Source organism: Tauraco erythrolophus, chromosome 6 (genome assembly GCF_009769465.1).
Source record: "Tauraco erythrolophus isolate bTauEry1 chromosome 6, bTauEry1.pri, whole genome shotgun sequence".
In the NCBI taxonomy this organism is placed as follows: domain Eukaryota; kingdom Metazoa; phylum Chordata; class Aves; order Musophagiformes; family Musophagidae; genus Tauraco; species Tauraco erythrolophus.
The window spans coordinates 36,844,523-36,866,108 of record NC_141470.1 but is presented as its reverse complement, the minus strand read 5'-3'; the positions used below and the strand labels follow the sequence as shown (position 1 = coordinate 36,866,108).

The window sequence follows — 21,586 nt, the reverse complement described above, 5'->3', positions numbered from 1 at the left end:
AAGAGAAAAGATCATTTTAATTACATCTCACTGCAGAAGATACACTCCTGGAGGGCTGATACTAATTTTTAAATATCAGTAACAATTTCTAAGCACTATTAAGTAGCCTGGAATTGTAGTACCAGTGTGATAAAAGGGTGTTCCACTGTAGAGTACTCTTTACTAAGAAAGAGGTAGAACCCCTTCAAAATGGAGCTATATGTAATCATTACAACATAGCTTCTTTGCACCCAGCTAATGAATGGGGTAGCTTTTTCCGCCTCCACTCTTCAGCAAGCTATCAGCAATACCTAAACTTTGATTCTTACATTAAGGGAATATTGGGGTTTTTCTAGGTCTGCAGAAAGAAGCAGTTTGCCATAAGGCTTCTTTAATTTCAGCTTAGGGGATGGGTAAGTCCTAGCTCATGCTTCAAATAAAAATCCCTTCAGCAAAACGGCCTCAAGTACTCTCAGGGAACATTGAGGCAAAAGACATACTATTTTCAAAGACATTAATTTCATATCAAGTGGTATAACATGAACAGCAGCTTTGTGGAGGCATCCTTCACCCTCAAGTACATACGTGCTTCTATATCACAAGAACATACACAGGATAAAGGATTAATTCTGCCTGGATCTTTTGACACGCCCTAGAAACAGCATTTCAGAAAGCATCACAGAAAAATTAGCATTTATGCACATGATAGTGAATCTAAGAATTACGTTTATGAACAGAGACAGCTACATAGATTTCATGGAATTACACAGCTATAAAGACATTTTACTTATGTCACTTTTGAGCAGATATCATACATACATGTTCCATTACAGCAAAGCTGATTCCTAGCCATTTGAGAAACGAAGAGCATGCAGCAAGCCGAGCCTGAATGTCAGCATGAATAGTTTGATTTCAGATCATGACAGAAAAATCATCTCATAACAGAGAGACACCAGAATCCTGTTGTTACAGTCTAGTAGCTGCCCAAAAACAGTAAAAAATTAATTTAAAATAAGGCACAGATACTAATGACTTCATGTTTAATACTGTATTATTGATGCTGTCAAAATACAACTTTTGGCAGTTAAAAGTAATGCATTATTTTATTAGATATTTCTCAATAACGATTCTCACATCAATCTTACCTTGCCACTAGAACAAAAGCACCATCCACAGTTATGATTTCATAAATCCATGGCCACGTGCAGAATTCATTATAAGCCCACATACTTACATCTACAGTGAAGCTGGATTTTTTTGAATACTAGAGTATTTCACTTTAATCAATTACAATGATTACTTTTTGTATTATCAGAAATAAACGGCCATGAGTTACTTCATTTTGTCTATTAAAAAAGCCAGGTGAAAATAAGATCTGAGTTTCCATCACCTTTACAGTATTCTCCTTGAGGAATAATATAAGATTTTCAGCAATTGCTACCCAAACTATGAAGCTAGCCTTTGTTACTTTTACATTTAAGTGCTCAGCAAAACAGTAAAGTAATATAAGAACATCATCATACTGCAGTTCCTTTCAATTTCTAACTGACAGCAAGAACATTTGGAAAGTAGCAAGTTCTATCTCAAACTCTTTTAAGTATGAAATATCTCTAACAGTACATAAAAATTCTAGTACAAAGAATTTGGCTACGTGCATATGCTGAGATTGTCTCACAGAGTTCTCAGTTTTGGGATGTTCCAGAAACTCTTCCCTGTAGCTGATTGCCCTGGGAAGCACAAAACCTTTGGTGGTTTCAAGAATATTCAAATAACCAAAAGCACTCCATTCTGATGACATATTTCTAGTTGGCCTTCAGAAGTCAGCAATAATGGTATGCAAATTAAATACAAAATGAAGCAACAAGCAGATCTAAAGCTGTTGACCATTGTAAGAGTTTAAAGTTACATTTATTTAATTGGTAAAGCAAAAACCATGTGGGGCTATCAAGACTTTTCTCCTGCATATCAATAAAAGTGCATATGCTTAACGCTAGGTATGAAAACAACCCCTGTAAGTACTTAGTTTTTTCAAGTAGACTATTTGGTGATACATGCTGTGCATGTATATTTATGTTCTAAGTGAAGAGCTGGCACTTTCTAAGTTTTAATTGGAAAAGCATGCTTCCTAATCACAAAATAAAAAAGGCACTAGCAAGCCTAAAATCAAAACTCCCTCAGAGCTATTAAGCTATAGCTTTTGAATTAAAATAGTACAGGATAGCAATAGGACAGTAAAAGTGTTTATACCTGTATGTTCAATGCTATTGTTGGGATGAATTTGCCATCATTGATCAGGCTAGAACTAGACTAATTTTGCAAAAGCTCTTGTCGGTTTCTTGAAGGAGGTAGTATAAGAAGGGTGCGATTTGAATAATATGGCCTCATATGGCTGTAAACATTTCAAACAATAGACAAATACCTATGATAAAAAGTACTGTGGAAGAGATTACTCTAGAATTTGTTTTTATGAACTTGAAAAGAAAAAACAGTAGATATATTTAATATATTTACTTATTTGCATGTAGTTTAAATGATACAGAACAAGATTACTGTGTTAAGAAATCCACATACAATATAAAAACATTTGTTAGACATAAATTCACCATTCTGCTGACATTTGCAGTAACTGTTTATCCAAGCTTAACTTCAGGTCTTTATAATATTTTTCATACATGAATCTTTGTATACGTGCAATGTTTCATTAACTACACAACGTGAAACCCTGATTTTTGTAGTTTTTCATCACAATCCAAACGTAATAGCTATTTGCATCTTAACACACTGGCTTTTTGAAACACTAATAATTAAGGCATCTTTGCTGTATAGTTTCTCAATAGTGCAAACAAAAATTGTCTTTCATAATTTGATTAAAACATAGAAGTAATTGAATATTCCAAAGGTGGGTTTTTTTAATGTATTTGGAAGATAGTTGTGCATTTTGGAGTTCTCTTGTGAAAGAAACATTTAAAAGCTCTTAATGCTGATTGCTTCTGTTGGCTCCTTACAACTGGTTCTGCTGTCCTGTCTTCACGACAGTGTAATTAATCTCCTTTTATGCGATATTGTAGTAAAATACAGTAGCATTTAAATGAATACCTAGTAACTGAGTGAATCTCAAATGCAGCAAAGGCATACAGTTTTCATAGTGCACTTTCACCTCACTGAAGTAAAAGTTGCTCCTACTAGACATTTTTCCACTTCAATGTGAAGTAGATTGTTAGGATTTTGTTAGTGGTTTCATAAACAGCTTGACAGTTCAGTTCTCTTCTGTCAGTATTTCTCAAAAGGCTTTCAGAAATAGTACACATTTCAGGGATACTTTAGAGGTTTATTCATCCACAAGCACACAGCATCCCAATCGTGTCAGTGTAGCTTTAATAAATAAGCATTCACATCCTAGAAGGAAAAAAAAAGGAGAAAGTTTGTCACATTACTTAAAGCTGTAACATTGACTGTATGTCTGAGGCAGGGTAACCAATCAGGACCATAATACAATTATAATTATGTTTAGTCCAAATTTCAGAACAAGTTGTTTTTAACTTCAAGATTACTTTCAATTAATGCCATTTAAAGCATTTCTTTATGTACTAAAAAGCCCTCAACAGCAGTGTGATTAGTTTCCAAAGCCATCAGTTTAGTCTGTTTCTGCTCTGCTCCCTGCATGCGCAGGAAAGTCATCATCATGAGGTATGTATTTAAAACATGTTCATTAAAAGTGATATTGCTTCACCCCATTCCTCCAACATTCTTATACTACTTCTTTTGCTCCTGACTTGGTTCAGGTGGCCTTGGTCACAATCTATCCTGATACACATGATGAAGTAGGCAAACAAACAGGAAGGGAACCTGAATCCTAGAGAAATAAACTGACACTGGCTGTTAACTATTCTGTTGATCTACCAGAAGAACTAGGCAGCCTATATTACAAGCTCCCATTGCTCTACCATTTGGGGAGTTTGAACTCAGTTCTTCTGCATCCGTGCTGACTGAAACTCTTTAAGAAGTTTGTAATTATCCTTGTAGGGACAACAAAATTGAAGTCAGAGGTGCATAGCAGTCCCCGAAGAACAAGAAATAACTTGTTTGATACATCAAAATGACAAATTCTGCAGATTCCACAAAGCTCCTTCAGATACAAGTAAAGCATAAAATCTCCAAGCTATTTTCAAGTTCACTCAAATCCTGCACATAACCAAGTGTTTGCTTTAAGGTCTTTCTCACTGTCTACCTTCATCAGCGCCCTTCATGTGGACAGGTTTTTTACTCAGTGTAACTCTTGGTGCCCAACCTCAGAAAGACATGTTTACAGACACGAGTATCATGAGCAGCAAATCATGCATTTACCAGACACCCTCATTACTGATATCACAATGTACTTAGAAAGGCAAACAGGGATTCACATCAGGTAGAGACACTCCTCTGCCCTCCACAAACTCATAATTTCCTAAACATTACGCCAGTGATAAGCTTTAGAATTTAGTATATTGTCACTCGTGCCACCCAAGTATGTGTCACTTGTCACGGTCACCTCATGTGCAAATGCTAACAGCATTGCTGGGCTAAGATTCTCTGTGCTGCATTACATTACAACAACGGATACGGCAGATTTAAGAGAAAATATCTGTCCTTTCACAGTCTACCTACTCATCTGGGTCCTTTTTTACATCAATTTTAAGGTTTATTACTATTAGCTATTTTACTATTAAGGAGATGCTTTCTCTGCAAAGAAAGAAAAAAGGATAAAAATATTCATTGTTAGCATTCTAAACCACACTATCATTAGACCAGGGAATCTACTCCAGACTTCTGTGCAATATACTTGAGCATTAGTGGAAAATAAAGATGTTTCTACCTGTCAATAGTTAGCGTAAACAACATCAAATGAAAGGAATACTGCAAGTGATAGTTATGTTCATTACTGAACACAACTGGAACTGGATTACCTTAGCTATATTACCAGTATATCCTGGAACCAGAGTAAGATGATTCACCTGTTCCCATAATCCACTTAACTGTCGTTTTAAAACATGACTATTTCTGAAAAAGAATGAACAACACTTTATAACATATATACTACGTTTCAGTAGACTTTTTGACTGAAATACATGATTAACACTGCATATAGGACTTTGTATGATATATTGCCACACTATCAGGAAAATTTTGATCCAACTTCTACAGCATTTGTATAATCCCCGATATGACTATGTTCTACGTGTATTAAAACTCCAGTAAAAAAACCACACCACCACAAACATGACAATCCTTAAAGTAAGTTTCAAACACCTGTGTCTTAAGAACAGAAGAACTTCTAAGTACTTTTGAGCTTTTACTTTTGAATTATGAGTGTTGTTTTTTCTTTTGTAGATAAGGTGTGCTCCCACTGATCACAGAATCATAGAATAGTTTGGGTTGGAAGGGACCTCAAAGATCATCTAATTCCAACTCCTCTGCCATGGGCAGGGACACCTTCCACTACATCAGGTTGCTCAAAGCCTCATCCAACCTGGCCTTGAATACTTCCAGGGATGGAGCATCCACAACTTCTCTAGGGAACCTGTTCCAGTGCCTCGCCACCCTCAGAGTGAAGAATTTCTTCCTTAGATCTAATCAAAATTTACCCTCTTTCAGTTTAAAGCCATTGCCCCTTGTCCTATCACTACATGTCCTTGTAAAAAGCCCCTCTCCAGCTCGAAGTTAAAATCAAAGTTAAAACAGATTTTGACAAGGAATAAGCTACAGAAACATTTAAATATCTCCCAATACTATACTCACACATCCTCTGCCTCTTCTGTACGTTCGGATAGTTCTGACCACCATCTTTTAACAACAGCCTGGAGCCAGTTTAAACCAACTATCACATATCTGTAACAACATATTTTACACATTATGCTTTTTTTTCTCCCCGTTTCCAATATCTACAGGTCAGCTAAAGTGTTAAGACAAACTGGTAAGCAACTTCAAAAGCAACACATTTTCTATTCTGGAAGAAAAAAATAGACAAACTGGCAAGTTTAAATACTTGCCTATGTTTTCAATTTCGAAGTGGTAAACTAATGCTCTTGTTGAAGAACTAAATTCTTCAGGTATTTTGCCTGAAAACTTCGCCTTGATTTCATATTACGAAACATACCAAAACTTTGGTATTATTCTGTTTTACTGTTTAGGATAAATAAACCTCCATAAGGGCAAAGTCAGTCCCCGCCCTGGTCCTTAACCTTGCAGAAAAGAGTTTTTGCACCACTTTTAAAGGAGAAAGGTTCACAGGAAAGCTTCCCTCCAAGTAGCTGTTCCCCAAGAAAGGCAGGGTTGGGAAAGGGACAGAGGTAACAAGAGCGAGAGGACTAAACACCTGTGAATTCTAAAGCACTGCATAGTCAGGAAGTAATAGGGTTTCGAAAACATCCAGAACTGATACTTACTCTTCGTATTTGCTTGTAAGCAGCGATTTCACTAAAGGCAAAAGATCTACACAGCAGCCAACTGAAATATATGGTTCTTCTTCCTGTAAACTTAAAAACCAAGATGTTTCAGAAGTGCTTGAACTTCAGCGTGGTTATGGCAGATTCTTATCTCCCACTTCTTTTTGTTTGTACCTGTTTGTAAGCACAGGAAGGCAGTCTACTACTACTCCAAGATCCTGTATCCTAGAAACATTAAGAATAAAATCAGAAACATTACGAGTAGAGCATAGGTCGAAGTATATGCTTCCACTACGATTTAAAGCAAGTCACAACATTTAAGGAACCTCTACAAATACTGCAGCATATTTGGTATTGCTACCGCTTTACAAATATAAAAGAGACACTCAGTTTACCTCACTAAGTAGGCTATCAGTTCACTCATACTTCTCCTTCTCCAAAAGGTTAAAGCTACGTTCAGCCTCAGATTCCTGCTGAAAAGAACTCGAGTCATAGTTTCATGGTCCCGAGAAATCTGTATATTTTTAAAAACATAAAAGAGTTTACCACAAGTTAAGTAGCCAGCAACAACAGAATAAGTTGCTCTAATAAAGTAATTTAGTATATAAAAATACTTTCCTACCTGTATGCTGATAAGTTTGGTTTAGAAATTTAGCTGCGGTCTTAAAAATCACAAATTTCCCTTAGGACGCACAAATAGATTAAAACTACTTTACCCAGAAGCTACAAGAATAAGGTCTGCAGACGCCTAAAGAGAGGTATCTAATAATTAAATTAAGCATTATGAGCATCAACCTGTAATTCTCAACTTTGAGAACTTCTTACTTAGATGCTTAATTTTGAGAACTTTAACAATTTAGAGACAAGTAGTTATATGCACTATTCTGAACTTTGACAGAAAAGGTTAATTTCTTAAAAAGCTTGTTCTTGGAATGAAGTTTAGGTATTTCATTAAAATTTTGGATGGAATGAACACCGCAGAGCCACCCACATCTCTCAAACCAGTTAAACAGTTATCTGCGGCCAGTGATCTGGTCTTTGATTTCTCAGAGGATGAATCTTCCCCAGTCTTTGTTTCTTTACCCTTCTTTCTGCAGTCTCTTTATTCTAGCTATTCTGCTGCTCCTTCCTTGAAACCATCAGATTTGATAGAGTGCAAAAGTGCCACAGACTTGTACCCCCAGCCCACTGGTCTCTCAGGGCTCTCTCCATGGCAGCCCACACTTACAGTACCATGAAAAGACAGCATGGTGATAGTCTTCGACCTTATCTTTCCTGCCATGTCTCACTTTAAACGCTCACAGGCCTCAATTAACAATTATCTATGGTGAAAGAAATGGAAACTCCAACATTAAGGGATTTAAATGGCCTTCACTGTCACAAAACTCCTTTCATTTAAATATCTGACCTTCTAGCCAGTTTCAGAAGCCCTGTAAACATTCGCTGGGTTTCGCCAAGCAATCTGAACAAGAAATACAGTCTTATACAAACACTTAAGTTAGTTTCATACACACTTAGCTGATACTGCTATTGAAAATGGTCCTATCTTATCTCACCAGTTTATTCTCATCCATACACAAACACTTTCACACTTACATAAACATGCATGTGGCCATGCGTCATGCCACATCATGGAACCCAACCAGGTCAAAACAATCCTTTTCCTTTGGTGCTGGTACAACCCAACTAGTTGGCAGATCTGAACTTCTGATCTAAGTTTGTGTGCTGACACAAACTGGCAGGACTACCACTGTTGGCAACTGTATACCCGTAAACTGACAAAGACTGTAAATCAAAAGACCTAAGCCAATCTGTATGTTATGAAAATTTATCTCTAAAATTTTTCACAGCTAACCACACAAAGAAACTACCAGGAATACCTTTAGTTTAAACTAAAGTTTCTTTAAAATCTACTTACCTGTGAAAAAAATCGACTATTTTTGGATGAGTCGTCTTCTGTTTGAGATGAGCCAGAGTCACTAGAATTCAGCAAGTGTGTACGACTGTCATGCAGTTCTGCTGGCAGATTCCCTGCACAAGCCAGTTCATTTTCTTTATTTGCCATGTCACAGCCCCTAGATTTAGGGAACTGTTTCTTTCTGTAACAAGGCTTTGGAGTGTAACAATGTACTTTTCTTCTACAGTATACTACTTTGAAAAGAGAGAGGGGACTGGTCACCGTTTTTCCAACTGTTACTCTGCAAAAATAAAGCAATATTTCAGTGAAGGTTGCTCTAAACCTAAGCCATACTTTGTGTTATTTAGTTAAAAAGTATCATTATGAATTCAGCACTCAACTTGCAGGTTACTTAAAACATTTTATCCCCAAAATACACCTTCATGACATTTGGGTTATCAGAAGTAAGAGCTATGACCAATATTTTTCTCCTGTCTTTAATATTCAGAGACTCATTATTATGGAAACGGACACGAGAACCAAGTATTGTCAGAAAAACTAAGACCTATCTTCCATTTGTGTCTGCTTGGGTGTTGTAGTAGATTTAAACTGCTTCTTCCTCCCTGCCTTCCTCTCACTTGAAGCTCAAGACTCTACATGGCACAGCCCTCCTACCTGTTTGTGTATGAAGCCAGCTGTTTTGGAGATTTCTTACCCTAGGAGAAAGGGAATAGAGAAGAAAAAAGCTGTATTACTAAAAAGGCTTAAACACACCTACAGTTTGTCAAAAAGAAGTCCTGCTTTACCATGGCCTAAGTTTACCACAGATTCCCTCCCTTCCACCCACTCTTCTGATTCTGCAACTAAACCACAGCTACCTTAACCTTTCTAAAATCTTCAAGTATTTCACAGTGACTCAGCCACACCGGCTCTGCCACAGCTGTCCTTGGAGCACCAGTCAGCTGTAGGCTCAGGGTATCTTTGGCAGGAGGTGGTGATTGTGACATCAGAGATTCTCTAGTGTCCTGGGCTGTACTGGGGAGGGGAGGGGGGTGGTGTTCCTCAGCAGGAAGGAAGGGATGGTGGTGGTGGTGAAGGGGTTGCTCTTCAGCAGGGGGAATCCCTTCACAGCACAGCCCGCTCGTGACTGGCAAAGATCAATCGAGCTCCCTCAATATATAGTCCAATAATACATAGTCTTGGGGCATGATGCATATGGTATCAATAGCCCTCTGACTAGTTACTAATTCCGGTCAGTTGCCCACACTGTGCCCCCTTCCACTTTTCCTGTGAAAGGTTAAGTCTATCCCAACCAAACCTAGGATGTTTACTTACTAGCAAACTAAAACCTGTGACTAATATAAAAAGCCTCCTGGAATCTGATGGCAAAATGGCATTACATGCCTCACACATACATTTAAAGGCCCATAATACAGCAGATGCTAGTATTGGGAAGGATGACATCAGAACATTTTCCCACCAAAGCACAACAAAAAATAATCAAGACTGCTGTAGACAACACCAGCTTGATTATCCCAAATTCAATCATATGAAACAGATTAGCATGCTGACATCAATTAGGCTGCATAGAACAGTGATACCTTAGAGGATTCATTCACAAATTAGCAAAACCTTTGAAAAGTAAGCAATACAATTTGAAGATGAATTTCTAAAGACTGTCTTTATAGTCTTCAATGTTTTAGAGCTTCATGTAATGAAGATGAATTGAATTGTGACAGTCTAGTTTTTTCATTAGTAAACAAATTATTAAAAAAGCACTAAGATGCTCAATTTAGAATTATGTATTTTCATATAAACAGCTACTAAGCTCATATACTGCAGGCACTTCAACTTGCAAGTTTATATTACTATTAGAATATATGTTGTGCACATCAGCAAAACAATGCTATAATCTTTTTTGTTAACACCGAGTCATAAAATCATGTGGGTTTTAACACATAACCTAAATAGGCAAACAGACAGAGGATATTGGCATCTTCACCACTGTTTGAAGCGATCTTACAGTAAGTTTACCTCCTTAGTGCTTCCTCCATACTCCACTGCCTTATTGTTCAGTCAGTAACACAGATAAGAGGTTATGAGAAAATGTTTGACTACCAAGAACCCAGTGAAAGTATATTTGTTACTAGACAACATGGTAGATCAAGCTGTATAGTAATAAGCTGACAGGTCCATTTCAATGCAGGTATTTCACCTATCCCACACCTCTCACTTGTGCCATGTAGCTCTCTTGGCATGAAAGAACTTCTTGATGACAGAATTACTCTACTGAAACAGTTCTTGGCTAGATTGCAGAAAAGTAGACATGAGTAAAACCATATCAGTACCTACTGCTCACATGGACGATACGAGGGGTGTATCTGTGCAGTCACTGTCTGTGCCTGTTTCAGTGCATAGCTTCCATAGTATAATTGCTGTCCAAGCTAAATTTCTATTGCACATCTAAACATGAAATCCCCAACAGTGCTGTGCTAGTTTTTGACCGCTGAGAACTATGAATTTGTTTGAATGTCTACTTCCGTTTCACCACAGCACATACCCCCACCCCAACAAATGGCTTACCTCCTTCATGATCTTTTTAGTGGACAAAGAGATTCTTTTCCTGGGGAGATCAATGGGATGACCTTCGATATGCAGTACCTTCTGTTTTCTAACATTGTGGGCTTCAGATGCCATAATCTCTCAAGTGTCTGTTTTCAAGGGAAATATATTTAGTTTTATTTTTTTAAATATTCAGTCAACTTTGTTCAAATACAGCTGGCAAAACCAATAGAGTTCAACTACTTGCCACATGTTCCATCATATAAATAATCCAAGACATCGTCCTTTGGCAAATATTAGCTGGAAGCCTTATCATTAGCAACATGCTGATAAGCACTTCAAAATTCCTATCTAGTTTTTTTAAGAAAGGGAACAAAACCAAGCTCCCCCAAAGAAACAGAGGCAGAGATCTTGTTTTCAGATCAGCTTTGTACACCTGCACTGAGGGGTGCCATACAGATAAGAATTCAAGAACAAGACAATTTATGAGATTCTCTCCTCCACATCTCACATCATTAATTTCATCTGCCACCTAGAGAAAAATAATTGGTCCCACAACTTTTTCCAACTGAGGAAAGGCAGCTAAATGAAAATAACCACTGCTTTTCAGGAAGAAGGCAAACTTGATCCAAATAGCAAAGGTTAAAAATATGGAAGTGAAAGATCTCCCCATAATTTATTGGCAAATTCGCTCCCCACCCATTTTTCTCAGCATATAACTTTGGCTATTTTTCATATTAAAAAAATCTTTATTCCACTGTTAACCAGTGAGAAAATGTCTGAAGTAGTTGGTCTTGAAATATGCAAATATTTCTACAAGAATCAAAACCAAGACTAAGAGTTGTACATATGGTTTTACATTTTTTGTAAGTGATTCAGAAAATCCATTGCTTGAGACTGGATTCAAAAACTACATCATCATGAAGCACTATTCTTAAAACATTTTAGCAAGACATCCTACCATCCAAAACCCTTGCTCTAGTTTTATTGTTTTTCTCCTAAATGGCAAAACCATGGTCCCAACATGAGTGCCCCAATCTCTCCCCTACACCTTCAGTACCAACAGTCCTATTCCTTCTACTCTATGTAGCAGATTTATCCCACATTAAGAACTTCAGTATTTAAAACACTAAGACACTGAGCACTGAAGAAGACAGATGGGAAACGGCTTATTAGCCACAGAAGATCTTTCAATGCAGTAGCTAAAGGATATCAAAAGAAAACAAACAGGTGACGGACTCAAAGTAGAAGAGAAGGTGCATTCTTCACGTAATGCATATTAAATTCCATATCGTAAGATACAACAGAACCAAAAAAAACATTCTTCAAATGCTTCTGTTTTCTTTAGAACAGGATCTATGCACTAAAGAATCTCATTTGAGACGTCTCAAAAAAGGGAAGATTTACGGACAGAAACCCTTATCCTGTAAGATGGGAACATGAAGTCCTCAGACCAGCAACTTCAGCATGCATTGCAAATAGCAGCATTATTTAGTGCAAGACCTTTAAGAGTTGGCGGTCCATACTTTTCCGACACAAGGATGGCTTAAGATCGGTTCATTAACTTGACTTTTCCTGCATACTATGGGATGGTGACAGAACAGTTGTCACCCTGTGAGCTCTCCACACTTCCAAGAATTCCAGACACCAGCTGGAATAGCAAAAAAGTGGGTTTTTCCCTCAAGTTTAGAAGAAGCTACAAGAATAAACAACTTCTCCACTGCTTATCAGAATGGTTAAAACCATTACCTGGACTCGAAATGGGCTGTGTATTAAAGTTTCACTGGGAGCACAAAATAAAGGCAAACAACTGAATTTGTGAAGAAAAGCTCAACCCAACAACTCTAAAATACTAACAAATCCAGCCTTACATTCAGGCTAGTGATGAAGGCAGAAGGCTAGGAGGGCTTGGAAATATCTTGATTTTTTTTTTTTTTGCATCCACTGTTTGGGAATGTTGCTGAGGGTAAAACTATAAACTCCAGAAGAATACAGAGGATGATCTGCAACCACCAGAGCTAAACCCCATAGAATCACTTTATCAGATGTGAAGAAATCCATAATCTCTGTTCCTGAAGAATCATTTTTGTGACTACTCCCGTGACACACCGACAGCTTACAACTCTTCATGCTAACAGTGACCTCTTCTTACTTGCTTGTTTAATAAGTGATCTCAAACTACTCCTCTCTCATGATAAGCAGTGAGAATCTGATCTCCAACATTTAAGACAGCACTGTTAAACTAGAATGCTTTTTACTTAACAGCAGTGTAAAATATCAGAAGGCTAGAAAGAAATGTCTTACCAAGGAAACTCAATTAGCATATCAAAGTTTAATATCGGGCTCTAAAGAATCTAAGGTCACATCTCAAAATACCTGAGCTGGAGGTATCTGAACCAGAGAGAGATTACCCTGGAGCGAAGGAAGTTGCCTACAAAATGCTGAATGTGTCCAAGAGAAAAATGAAGAGAATTTACTCACTTTGACAAATTTCTTGTAAGAACATAATGTCCCCTAGCCTCCCAGTCGACACAGGAAAAGACAACAAAACTATCAATCCTTTCTTTAAAGGCTGACAACAGAAACCCAAAAGGCCAACAGATGATCAGACATAAAGGAACATCTGATGAAGTGAAGTAAAACTGAAGTCCTTATGTCTCTTGTCCTACAGTTTAAAGAGATTTCTGTAGTTTAACCTGTCTTGCGAGGGTCTCTAATGATGCAGAAGCAGCAGTGAACATATAGGCAGTAATGAGGTAGCTGTGCTGCTAACCAAGGTGCAGAACCTCTCCCTCAGAGGTGACAAAGCACCTGCAGAACTCACACATGGAAAATACCATCAGTATTTAAAGATAGCCTCAAGGAAGAACCAGACTGACATCTCTGTTGTGCAAATTAGTAAACAATGTAATCAAGAATAAAATTAGTGGACATAAGGGAATAACATATTGGGAAAGATTCAACCTGGCTGTTGCGAAGGCAAGTCCTGCCCTGCAAAATTAATGGAATTCACTGAAAGCATGAAGTAGTACAGCATGGATAAAGGACAGTTAAATGATAGAGTCTACCTGAGATTCCAAAAAGCTTCCAGAAGCCCCTGGCTTCAATCTCTTGAGCAAACTAAGCAACCAAGTGATAAGAGGGGAAGTTTTTGCATGGAGAAATAGCTAAGAAACAGGTATAAACTGTCTAAACAGTTCCCACACTGAAGGCAGCCACCACAGGAATCCTGCAGAAAACCTGCATTGATTTATGCTGTTTGATATATTCATAGACTACCTCACAAAGGGGATGAGTAGTTAAATGATGAAGACCACTGAAAACACAAGTTGTACCAGACACTGAAGATGAGGGTTAATGAAGAATTAGAGGACTGTGGTGTATAATAAGCAGAAGCAAGGATTATAGATTAATATAAAGCAAAGACTGCATGTCTGCAGGCATGAGGAAATTCTGGGTTCCCATATAGAATCACAGGCTCTGAGCTAATAATCACCACCCACAACAAGATCTGGATATATGACTGTTTACTTTATATCATTAGGATTGCTCAGCGCTCCACATGGATCAATAAATAGTTAAAGAAATAAACAGAACACTGTTGTCACAGTGTATAGAACTAATTTGTGCCTGTATTTCAAACACTCAGTGCAGGTTTAGTCCTCTTCCCTTAAAAAAAACCCACAAAAACAAAACCCCAAAAAACTCAAAAGACTTCTGAGTGAAGTAAAAAAGAGCTCAGAAAAAGGCAAGTTAAAGAAGCATGGAATACCTTCCATGCAGTTAACAACTGAATAGATCAGGCCTTTTTGGTCTCGAAATGAGGCTACTTACAGCAGAGAAGGGAAGTAAGACAAAGGCCTACAAAATGAATGGCTTGGAAAAGTTGCACAGAGATTGTTCACTGTCTTGCCCAATATAAGAATGAAGGGTCAAAAGACACTAGCTGAAGGCAGGTTCAAAACTAGCAGAAGGGAGTGGTTCTTTGTGCAAATTATAATCAAGCTGAATTTGCCACAAGACGTTGTGGACTCAAATGTTTACATGGGTTCCAGAGTTGACTGTGCAAATTCATAAAAAAAGAAATACACTGAAAGTTATTAAATAGAGAAACATAATCCAGGTGGCCCAGAGACAGAGCAAGACACAAGCAGAAGAATCTGGTACACCCAAATCTAATACTGCTATAATAAACTTAGTCCACATCTCAATAAACCTGCTTCCATAGGCTTAGCAACACATGATGAAATGCTAGCTGGCCAGTAATTAAAAAGACTAATATTAGAGGATGAAAGGCACTTTACAGGGCTCTTTACAACTTTCATTTCCTATCTGCTATCAGATATCATCATCTAGGGAGAGCTAATAGACACAAATGCCCACTATGATTTTGGGATATATACAGAGATATATAACAAAGTAGACTGCAAATATGAACAGAGATGCACAAATTTCATTAAGATGATAGGCTCACATTCCACTTATTTCCCCCATCTCACAGGTGACTTCTCATAGCAGATGCCAATCCTCCTTCCTCCCCCTTTTACTCTACTCAATTTTCAGGAAACAGAAGGATTAGAGTAACAGCAGCCATACATCCTGGTAAGACAGCTCATTTGTGCCCACAGTCAACAGACAGTACCTGTGCCAAGTTTTCTTGATGGCTCTACTGCTATTTTCTAACTCTGATCTCTCCCAGATACAACTCTTCAAGTCATACCAAAGAAAGTCAGCACCAAAAGGCTTTCAAGTGCCTATCTATCAAAGGCAAGTATTAACAACTCAGCCACTCCCTCCCATCATCCTGTGTTCTGGGCATGGCCCCCAGAGAGGAACAAACTTTTCTTGGCACGTTATGTAATCTACACATGTATTAACATAACACTAATTTCTTACAGAACACAGACTGGAGTACTTTGCGTGACAGCAAAGCAAATAGAAAATAGCTAGATTTCTTAAGCCATCAGCAATACCCTCTAAACCAAACATTATTCCTGTCGTACTCTTCTGTCCAAATTCTTGACAGCAATTTTTTCCTGTATCACTCCACGTACACTAGCCATCACAGAAATTCTTGTGATTCTCCCCCACCTCATACTGTCATGCTTGAACTTGCACTTGATTAATATTAAACTCAGATGAAAGAGTTAATTAATTGTTACCCCCCAAGGAGAGGAGTTCATATTTTGAAAGCCTTCAGAATAGGTATACATCAAGGAATCAGTAATGTTCAACTAATTTCACTAGTCACTATCAGATTTAAAATGCTCATAAGAAGCTTCCAAGAATGGTTATTCCAAATCTACTTCCAAAAGGGCAATTTGTCTACAAAAATAAGTTAGCACTATATTATGATGCATAAGTGATTCTGTAAGCTTGGCATAATTTCCTTTCATTTTAACTCTGACAAATGTTACAGAATCCATCTGTCTCTCTGGATAAGATGGCTTCCACATCCTTTGAATATGAAATAGGGTTTTTTAAAAAACTCTTTTTTTAGTAACTTATGCCAACAGTTCACCAGGCATCAAATACTGAGTCCTCCTAAAAAAAGGCAGAGTCCAAGATTCTACGGAGTACGTTAATTTTTTGCTGCAACGCTATAAGAAGTGTCTCACCTGTCAGCAGGACACAATTTTTTAATGTGCTGTACCTGTCAGGTCATTTGTTCCTGTTTAAAGCTTCTTGTGTGGACAAAAATTAAAGGAATTTCATTAAATTTGTAGTAAAGAAACACTATTCAAGTAACTAGTTACAGTAAGTTAGCTTATTCCTACAATTTAAGCTCATTTCCTATTACTCTTACACATGGAATTTGTGTGTGGTCCACTAGCACAAGCAGTCATAATGAACCACCAAAAATGACCACTGGTCAGAGTTTATTAAGTCTGAGGATGAATCCAGGTGCGAGTTAGGCTAGCTCCACAAGGTGAGCTAAGAGTCTAACAACTGAACCTTATTCACGTTCTGGAAAAAAATATTTTCTAGAAAAAGTCAAATAAACAAGCACTCAGTTTTCTGCACCTGGAGGTACCATTTACAGATATGTTAGGCTGCCAAAAGTAACATTACTTGTCAGTGTCTTAATAACTTCTAAAGTCTTTTTTCACTAATGAAAACATGCTTTTACCTGTTGATTTTCACTTACGAACACTCCAGGAATAAGGTTCAAAAAGTTCTGCTATTAACATCATCTGAGAGTTGTTACATAGGAAATAAAATTCCAATACACTGAAGCTCCCACATTAATATTTTACACAAGCTTTAAGAAGCTAATCATAAAATTAAATACAGTATTTTTTTTTTTAATTCATTGCTCAACCTAAAGTGCTTCAAAAACCTGCAACAAATTGAAACCTAGAGAAAGACATATTGGAAAACCCCTCAAGCTCCAAACTTAGTGGAGGCATAGGTACCCACCTCATCCTCACCTGGCTGAACATAGTCTGTGACTACATTTCACATAGCTTAGGACCACACGTCTGTTTTTGTTACCATCAAATGCATTTTTGTTATTGAATGTAGATGTTTATAATATTTAAAAAACCTTTTTAATTCATACTTAAGCTCCTTACCCTGTGACCAACATACAAAACTGTTAAAAATTAAAGAAAGGCTTATTTATATTATTCCAATGGAAATATATTAAAGAGAAATTTCAAAACTGCATGAGAGAATGCATATACACTACTATAATAACACATATATCAGCATATGATTTTTTATACATATAAAAGACTTTAATATTATTTCTAAGATATTATAACCAAATTCTGAGTTATAAAGTTTAGGAATTCAAAGCAACGGTAACTTTAGCCCAATTAAGTAATATTACAGAAATTTTAATCAAAACTATATACACTGGTAATAAGAAATGAAAGTGACAGCTTTTGCCTAGAACAATTTGTTCTTTCCAATCAGCAAAGCCAAAAAGGCACGAACCCGCCTTCCGTTATACTTCAATTCACGTTCAATTCAATCCAATAAACACAGGTAACTACTCTTTTTTCCCTTCCATGATTACAGCCAGAGAATAGAAAGAAAAAAAAAAAAAAAGAAAAGCAAAATTCACATTCCAAGCAGAGATGGAAGAAGGCTGCTTCTAAGCAAAACGACTTAACCTTGCTCCAAAGCACAGCATGTTACAAAAACAGAAAAAAAAAGTTTCTAAAACTACCTCCCAATCTCTCTCCTTAACCGATCTCATTATTCAGAATTTTTTAGATTTATGTTCAACAACATGCCAAACTACAGTAGCACAACAATGGAAAAGAAAACACTTGAAGGCTTTTTAACAAAGTAATTAATACAGGATCTGATTCTCAAGCACCTGAAGATTTTGCCCCTCCTTTTTTCCCCACAGGAATCTGTCACACCCAGGGAATAAAATCCATCAGCAGGCCTCACACCCAGCTTGTTATCCTCCCTTTCGGAGGCACTAAAGTCTTTCCTGCGCTCCTTGCATTTACCTACCACTGCACACGCTTGCCTTGAGTTCTGGCTGATGTCACCATTTCAGAAAAAAGACAAAACCGCCAGAACTCGCTCGCTGAAGACTACAAGAGCTGCAGACAGACAGACAGCTGTGCCGCAGGCCGGCGGTGGGCGCGGGGGTGCCCCCGCATCGGCGCGGCCAAGGCCCCTGCGGTGCCGGGAGCGGGAGAGCCGGGCGGGGGAGGCCTGGCGGACACCGCCGCGGGAGCGTGAAGGAGCAGCCCCGCTCCCGCACCGGCGGCTCACCCGCAGCCCCTGCCGTCCCGGCCCTGGCCCAGCCCACACGCCGGGCGAGGCGCCCCGGGGCCGCACCTGGCCCCAGCGAGACACAGCGCGGCCCGGGCCACACCGCCTGCCCCGCTACCCCAGAGCCGGCGGCGAGCGGAAAGGGGCAAAGCTTCGCCGAAGACTCCCCCGCCCTCCGTTTCTCAGCGGCCGGAGACGCGCCTCGGGCGAAGAGGGGCCTCCGGCCACCAGGGACCCCGCCCGCCGCCAGCCCAGCGCGCCAGCTTCTCAGCCGCGGCCTCAGGCGCCGCGCTTTGTCTTGTCTCGTCTCCTCTCCCCTCCTCTCCTCACTCACTCACCCGCTGCTCATGGTACCGGGCCGCGCTGAGGGAGGGAGAGCCACGGAGACCTAGCGCCAGGGCCCAGCGCCCGGAGCCTGCGCCATTCAAACGGCGCCGCGCGGCATGCTGGGCCGCGCCACGCCCCACCGGCCGCGCCGCGCGGGCTCGCGGCGCCCTCCGGCGGCCGCGGCGCGATCGCCCCTGGCCGCCGGGAGGAGGCGGCGGCGGCGCGGCTGCGGCTGCCTCGCGCCGCGCCCCGCCCCGCCCCGCCCCGCCCTGCCCGGCCGCCGCGGCTGGCCGGCTCGATAAGCGGCGTGGGGCTGCTGGCTCTGCGTGTAGCGAGGCCGCTTATCGGCGCACGTCTGCCTCCGACCCGGCGTCCAGGCTGCTGTAGTCGCCCTACCTCAGGCCTTTCCGCCTGGCGGCCTGCTCTGGCAGTCTGCCGGGCCGAGAGCACCCCGCGACCGTCAGGCGCCTGGCCCGGCCCGGCCCGGCCCGACCGCGCCTCACCTGTGCCGGTTGGGTCCAGCTTCTTGTTGGGAAAAGCTCCTCGTCTTCCAACAGCTCCGGAGCGGAGCCTCCTGAGGCCCAGGCTGGGTCCGGCCGGCCTCCTCGCTTCCCGGTTGTGCTCAGTCGTACAGGGCTCGGGCCCTTGCGCTGCAGGGAAGGCGCGAGGGCAGGCCGCCTCGTAAGCCGGCTCACAGGCGTCATTCCAGCTTGGTGCTGCTCCCTGTAAAGAAAGCTTGCTGTAATTACCCTCGGATATTTGTGTTGTACCAGGAACCTCGCAGCCCTTGCTCCCCAGCACGTCTGCAGGCTACTGATGTCAGAGCGTGGCTATGAGTGTGCGAAGTTCAAACCGAGAAATCCATGTGAGCTCCAGATCGCAGCCGAGTACCAATAGCTTTAGTACTTCTGAGGCTGGGGTGTTATTAACGTTCTCTCTTTGACCTGGTATAACGTCTCAGAACGTACCTAAAGCCGGTGAGAAAAACAGCTTGTTTTAGTCATAAATGGAGGGAAAAGTGAGATTTATTCCACATTTCCCCTTGCTTTGCTCCTCCTCCCTAAATTCTGTCCTGAAGTATGTTATTTTCTCATGCAACCTCACAGCACCCCTGTAAAATAGAGACTTCATCTATCCCTGCTATAGGCATATACATTTTGACTTGGCTGAAATAATTTTTACCCAGAGTACCTTGGTCTCAATTTTGGGGGACAAGAGGGCAGGCTTTGTCAAATTACATCCCTTCTTCAATGAGTTAACTGCGCATGAAAATTTAAATGGTTATTTGGTTATTAAAGCTTTTCCTCAGTGTCTGAACAACTCCAGGACTATCTGGATTTAATCAGAGGCTACGTTACCAGTTCTTGTGACCTGGTCTTCATCTTATGCTATCATCAGACTTTAAAACAAGGTGTTCCATAAGATACCAGTTTTTGATAAAAAATCTGTTATACAAAGAAGGGGATTTGATAGCATTAAAAATGAGCTGCAAATATATAATCATGTTCTTAAGTCAGGCAATGTTTCGTGTCAAAAGTTTCATCACTTTATTGATCTTAAAAGTTGTTGGAATCTTTCACCATCACTGTTCTCCTTTGACCCAAAATGCCTGGCACTTAGGAATCCATTCTAATTTCCAGTCCAAATTTATTCATGTCCTAATTATTCTTCTAGTGCTGATATTACTCTATAGTTTAAACAGCTCTCACCTTCTATCATGTCTGTTTGTCGTAAGAGAATAATTTTATCCTCTCATTTTGCTAGCCTAACAGTCGTAGTCTCCTACTGCTGGATAGCGTTTTGGTTTGCTTGCTCATCCTAATGTCACTTTCACCTTCATTTTTGCAGATGTTTCAGTTTCAATTCAAGCTGTCCTGTGTGCATAGTGTTTAATATATACATGGTTCTTTTACTCATCTGATCACTTCAGCCATGAATATCCAGGTACATGTGGTCAATAAGGGGTTTTAAAAATTATTTTCCTTGAGCTGTGTGTGCTGACAAAAAGTTTCGTCAAAGAAAACAGATGACGTTGTTTTAGAGAATGTGACAGTTACCAGATCATGCACACCTGAAAATGCTTGGGCTTTCCGAAACAGACCTTTCTTGTGAAGTGTGTCAAGAGCACATAGATACCAAGTGGATTTTAGAAGATTGCCAGCCAGATTGTGGCTAAGTTGCAGAAATGGCTTCTTATGTGATGTGATCTTACGTTATTTAAAGGGCAGAGCAACTGGTTTGTTCAGTCAAGGTTGCCAAATAGAATAATATTTTTGTTACTGGGCCTGGTTATTAAATACCTCTTCTGAAAAGAAGCTGTTCTGCAAGTCCACATAGGGGTCAAATTTTGTAGCAGTAATATAATTTCTGTTAAGGGCCTGGTGGTTCCATTTTCAGAAGCACACGAGCTGTACCCTGGCTACTTAGCAGTGACCATGGACCATGTAGCTGCTCATATTAACAGGTTAACCATCCTAGGGCTCAGCTGTGGTCATTTCCTTTAAGAATTCCCACTTCTTTTAGGTATTTTTCTTTGATTCTGTTTTTGATGTGCATACTCTCACCTGTTTTACATTGCTATCTGGGCCTGGAAAAAAACAGTCGTCTTAGCTAAGCATCCTTATACTTTCCTAGATACTTTCTTTACCCTGTTTTCTTT

At 39.8% G+C, this 21,586-nt stretch overlaps 1 protein-coding gene across 1 annotated transcript; it reads right to left on the bottom strand.

The window, feature by feature from the left end:
- Positions 1 to 578: 578 nt before the first annotated feature.
- On the bottom strand, positions 579 to 18,961 carry KATNBL1 (katanin regulatory subunit B1 like 1). The gene is made up of 10 exons (XM_086613381.1): positions 18,939 to 18,961; positions 10,882 to 11,009; positions 8,974 to 9,014; positions 8,320 to 8,599; positions 6,797 to 6,915; positions 6,576 to 6,626; positions 6,402 to 6,491; positions 5,755 to 5,844; positions 4,923 to 5,016; positions 579 to 3,375 (listed from the first exon to the last, which is right to left on the bottom strand). Exons 2-10 carry the CDS (start codon positions 10,993 to 10,995, stop codon positions 3,343 to 3,345), a joined length of 912 nt encoding a protein of 303 aa, XP_086469507.1. The 5' UTR covers positions 10,996 to 11,009; positions 18,939 to 18,961; the 3' UTR covers positions 579 to 3,342.
- Between the last annotated feature and the right edge of the window lie 2,625 nt (positions 18,962 to 21,586).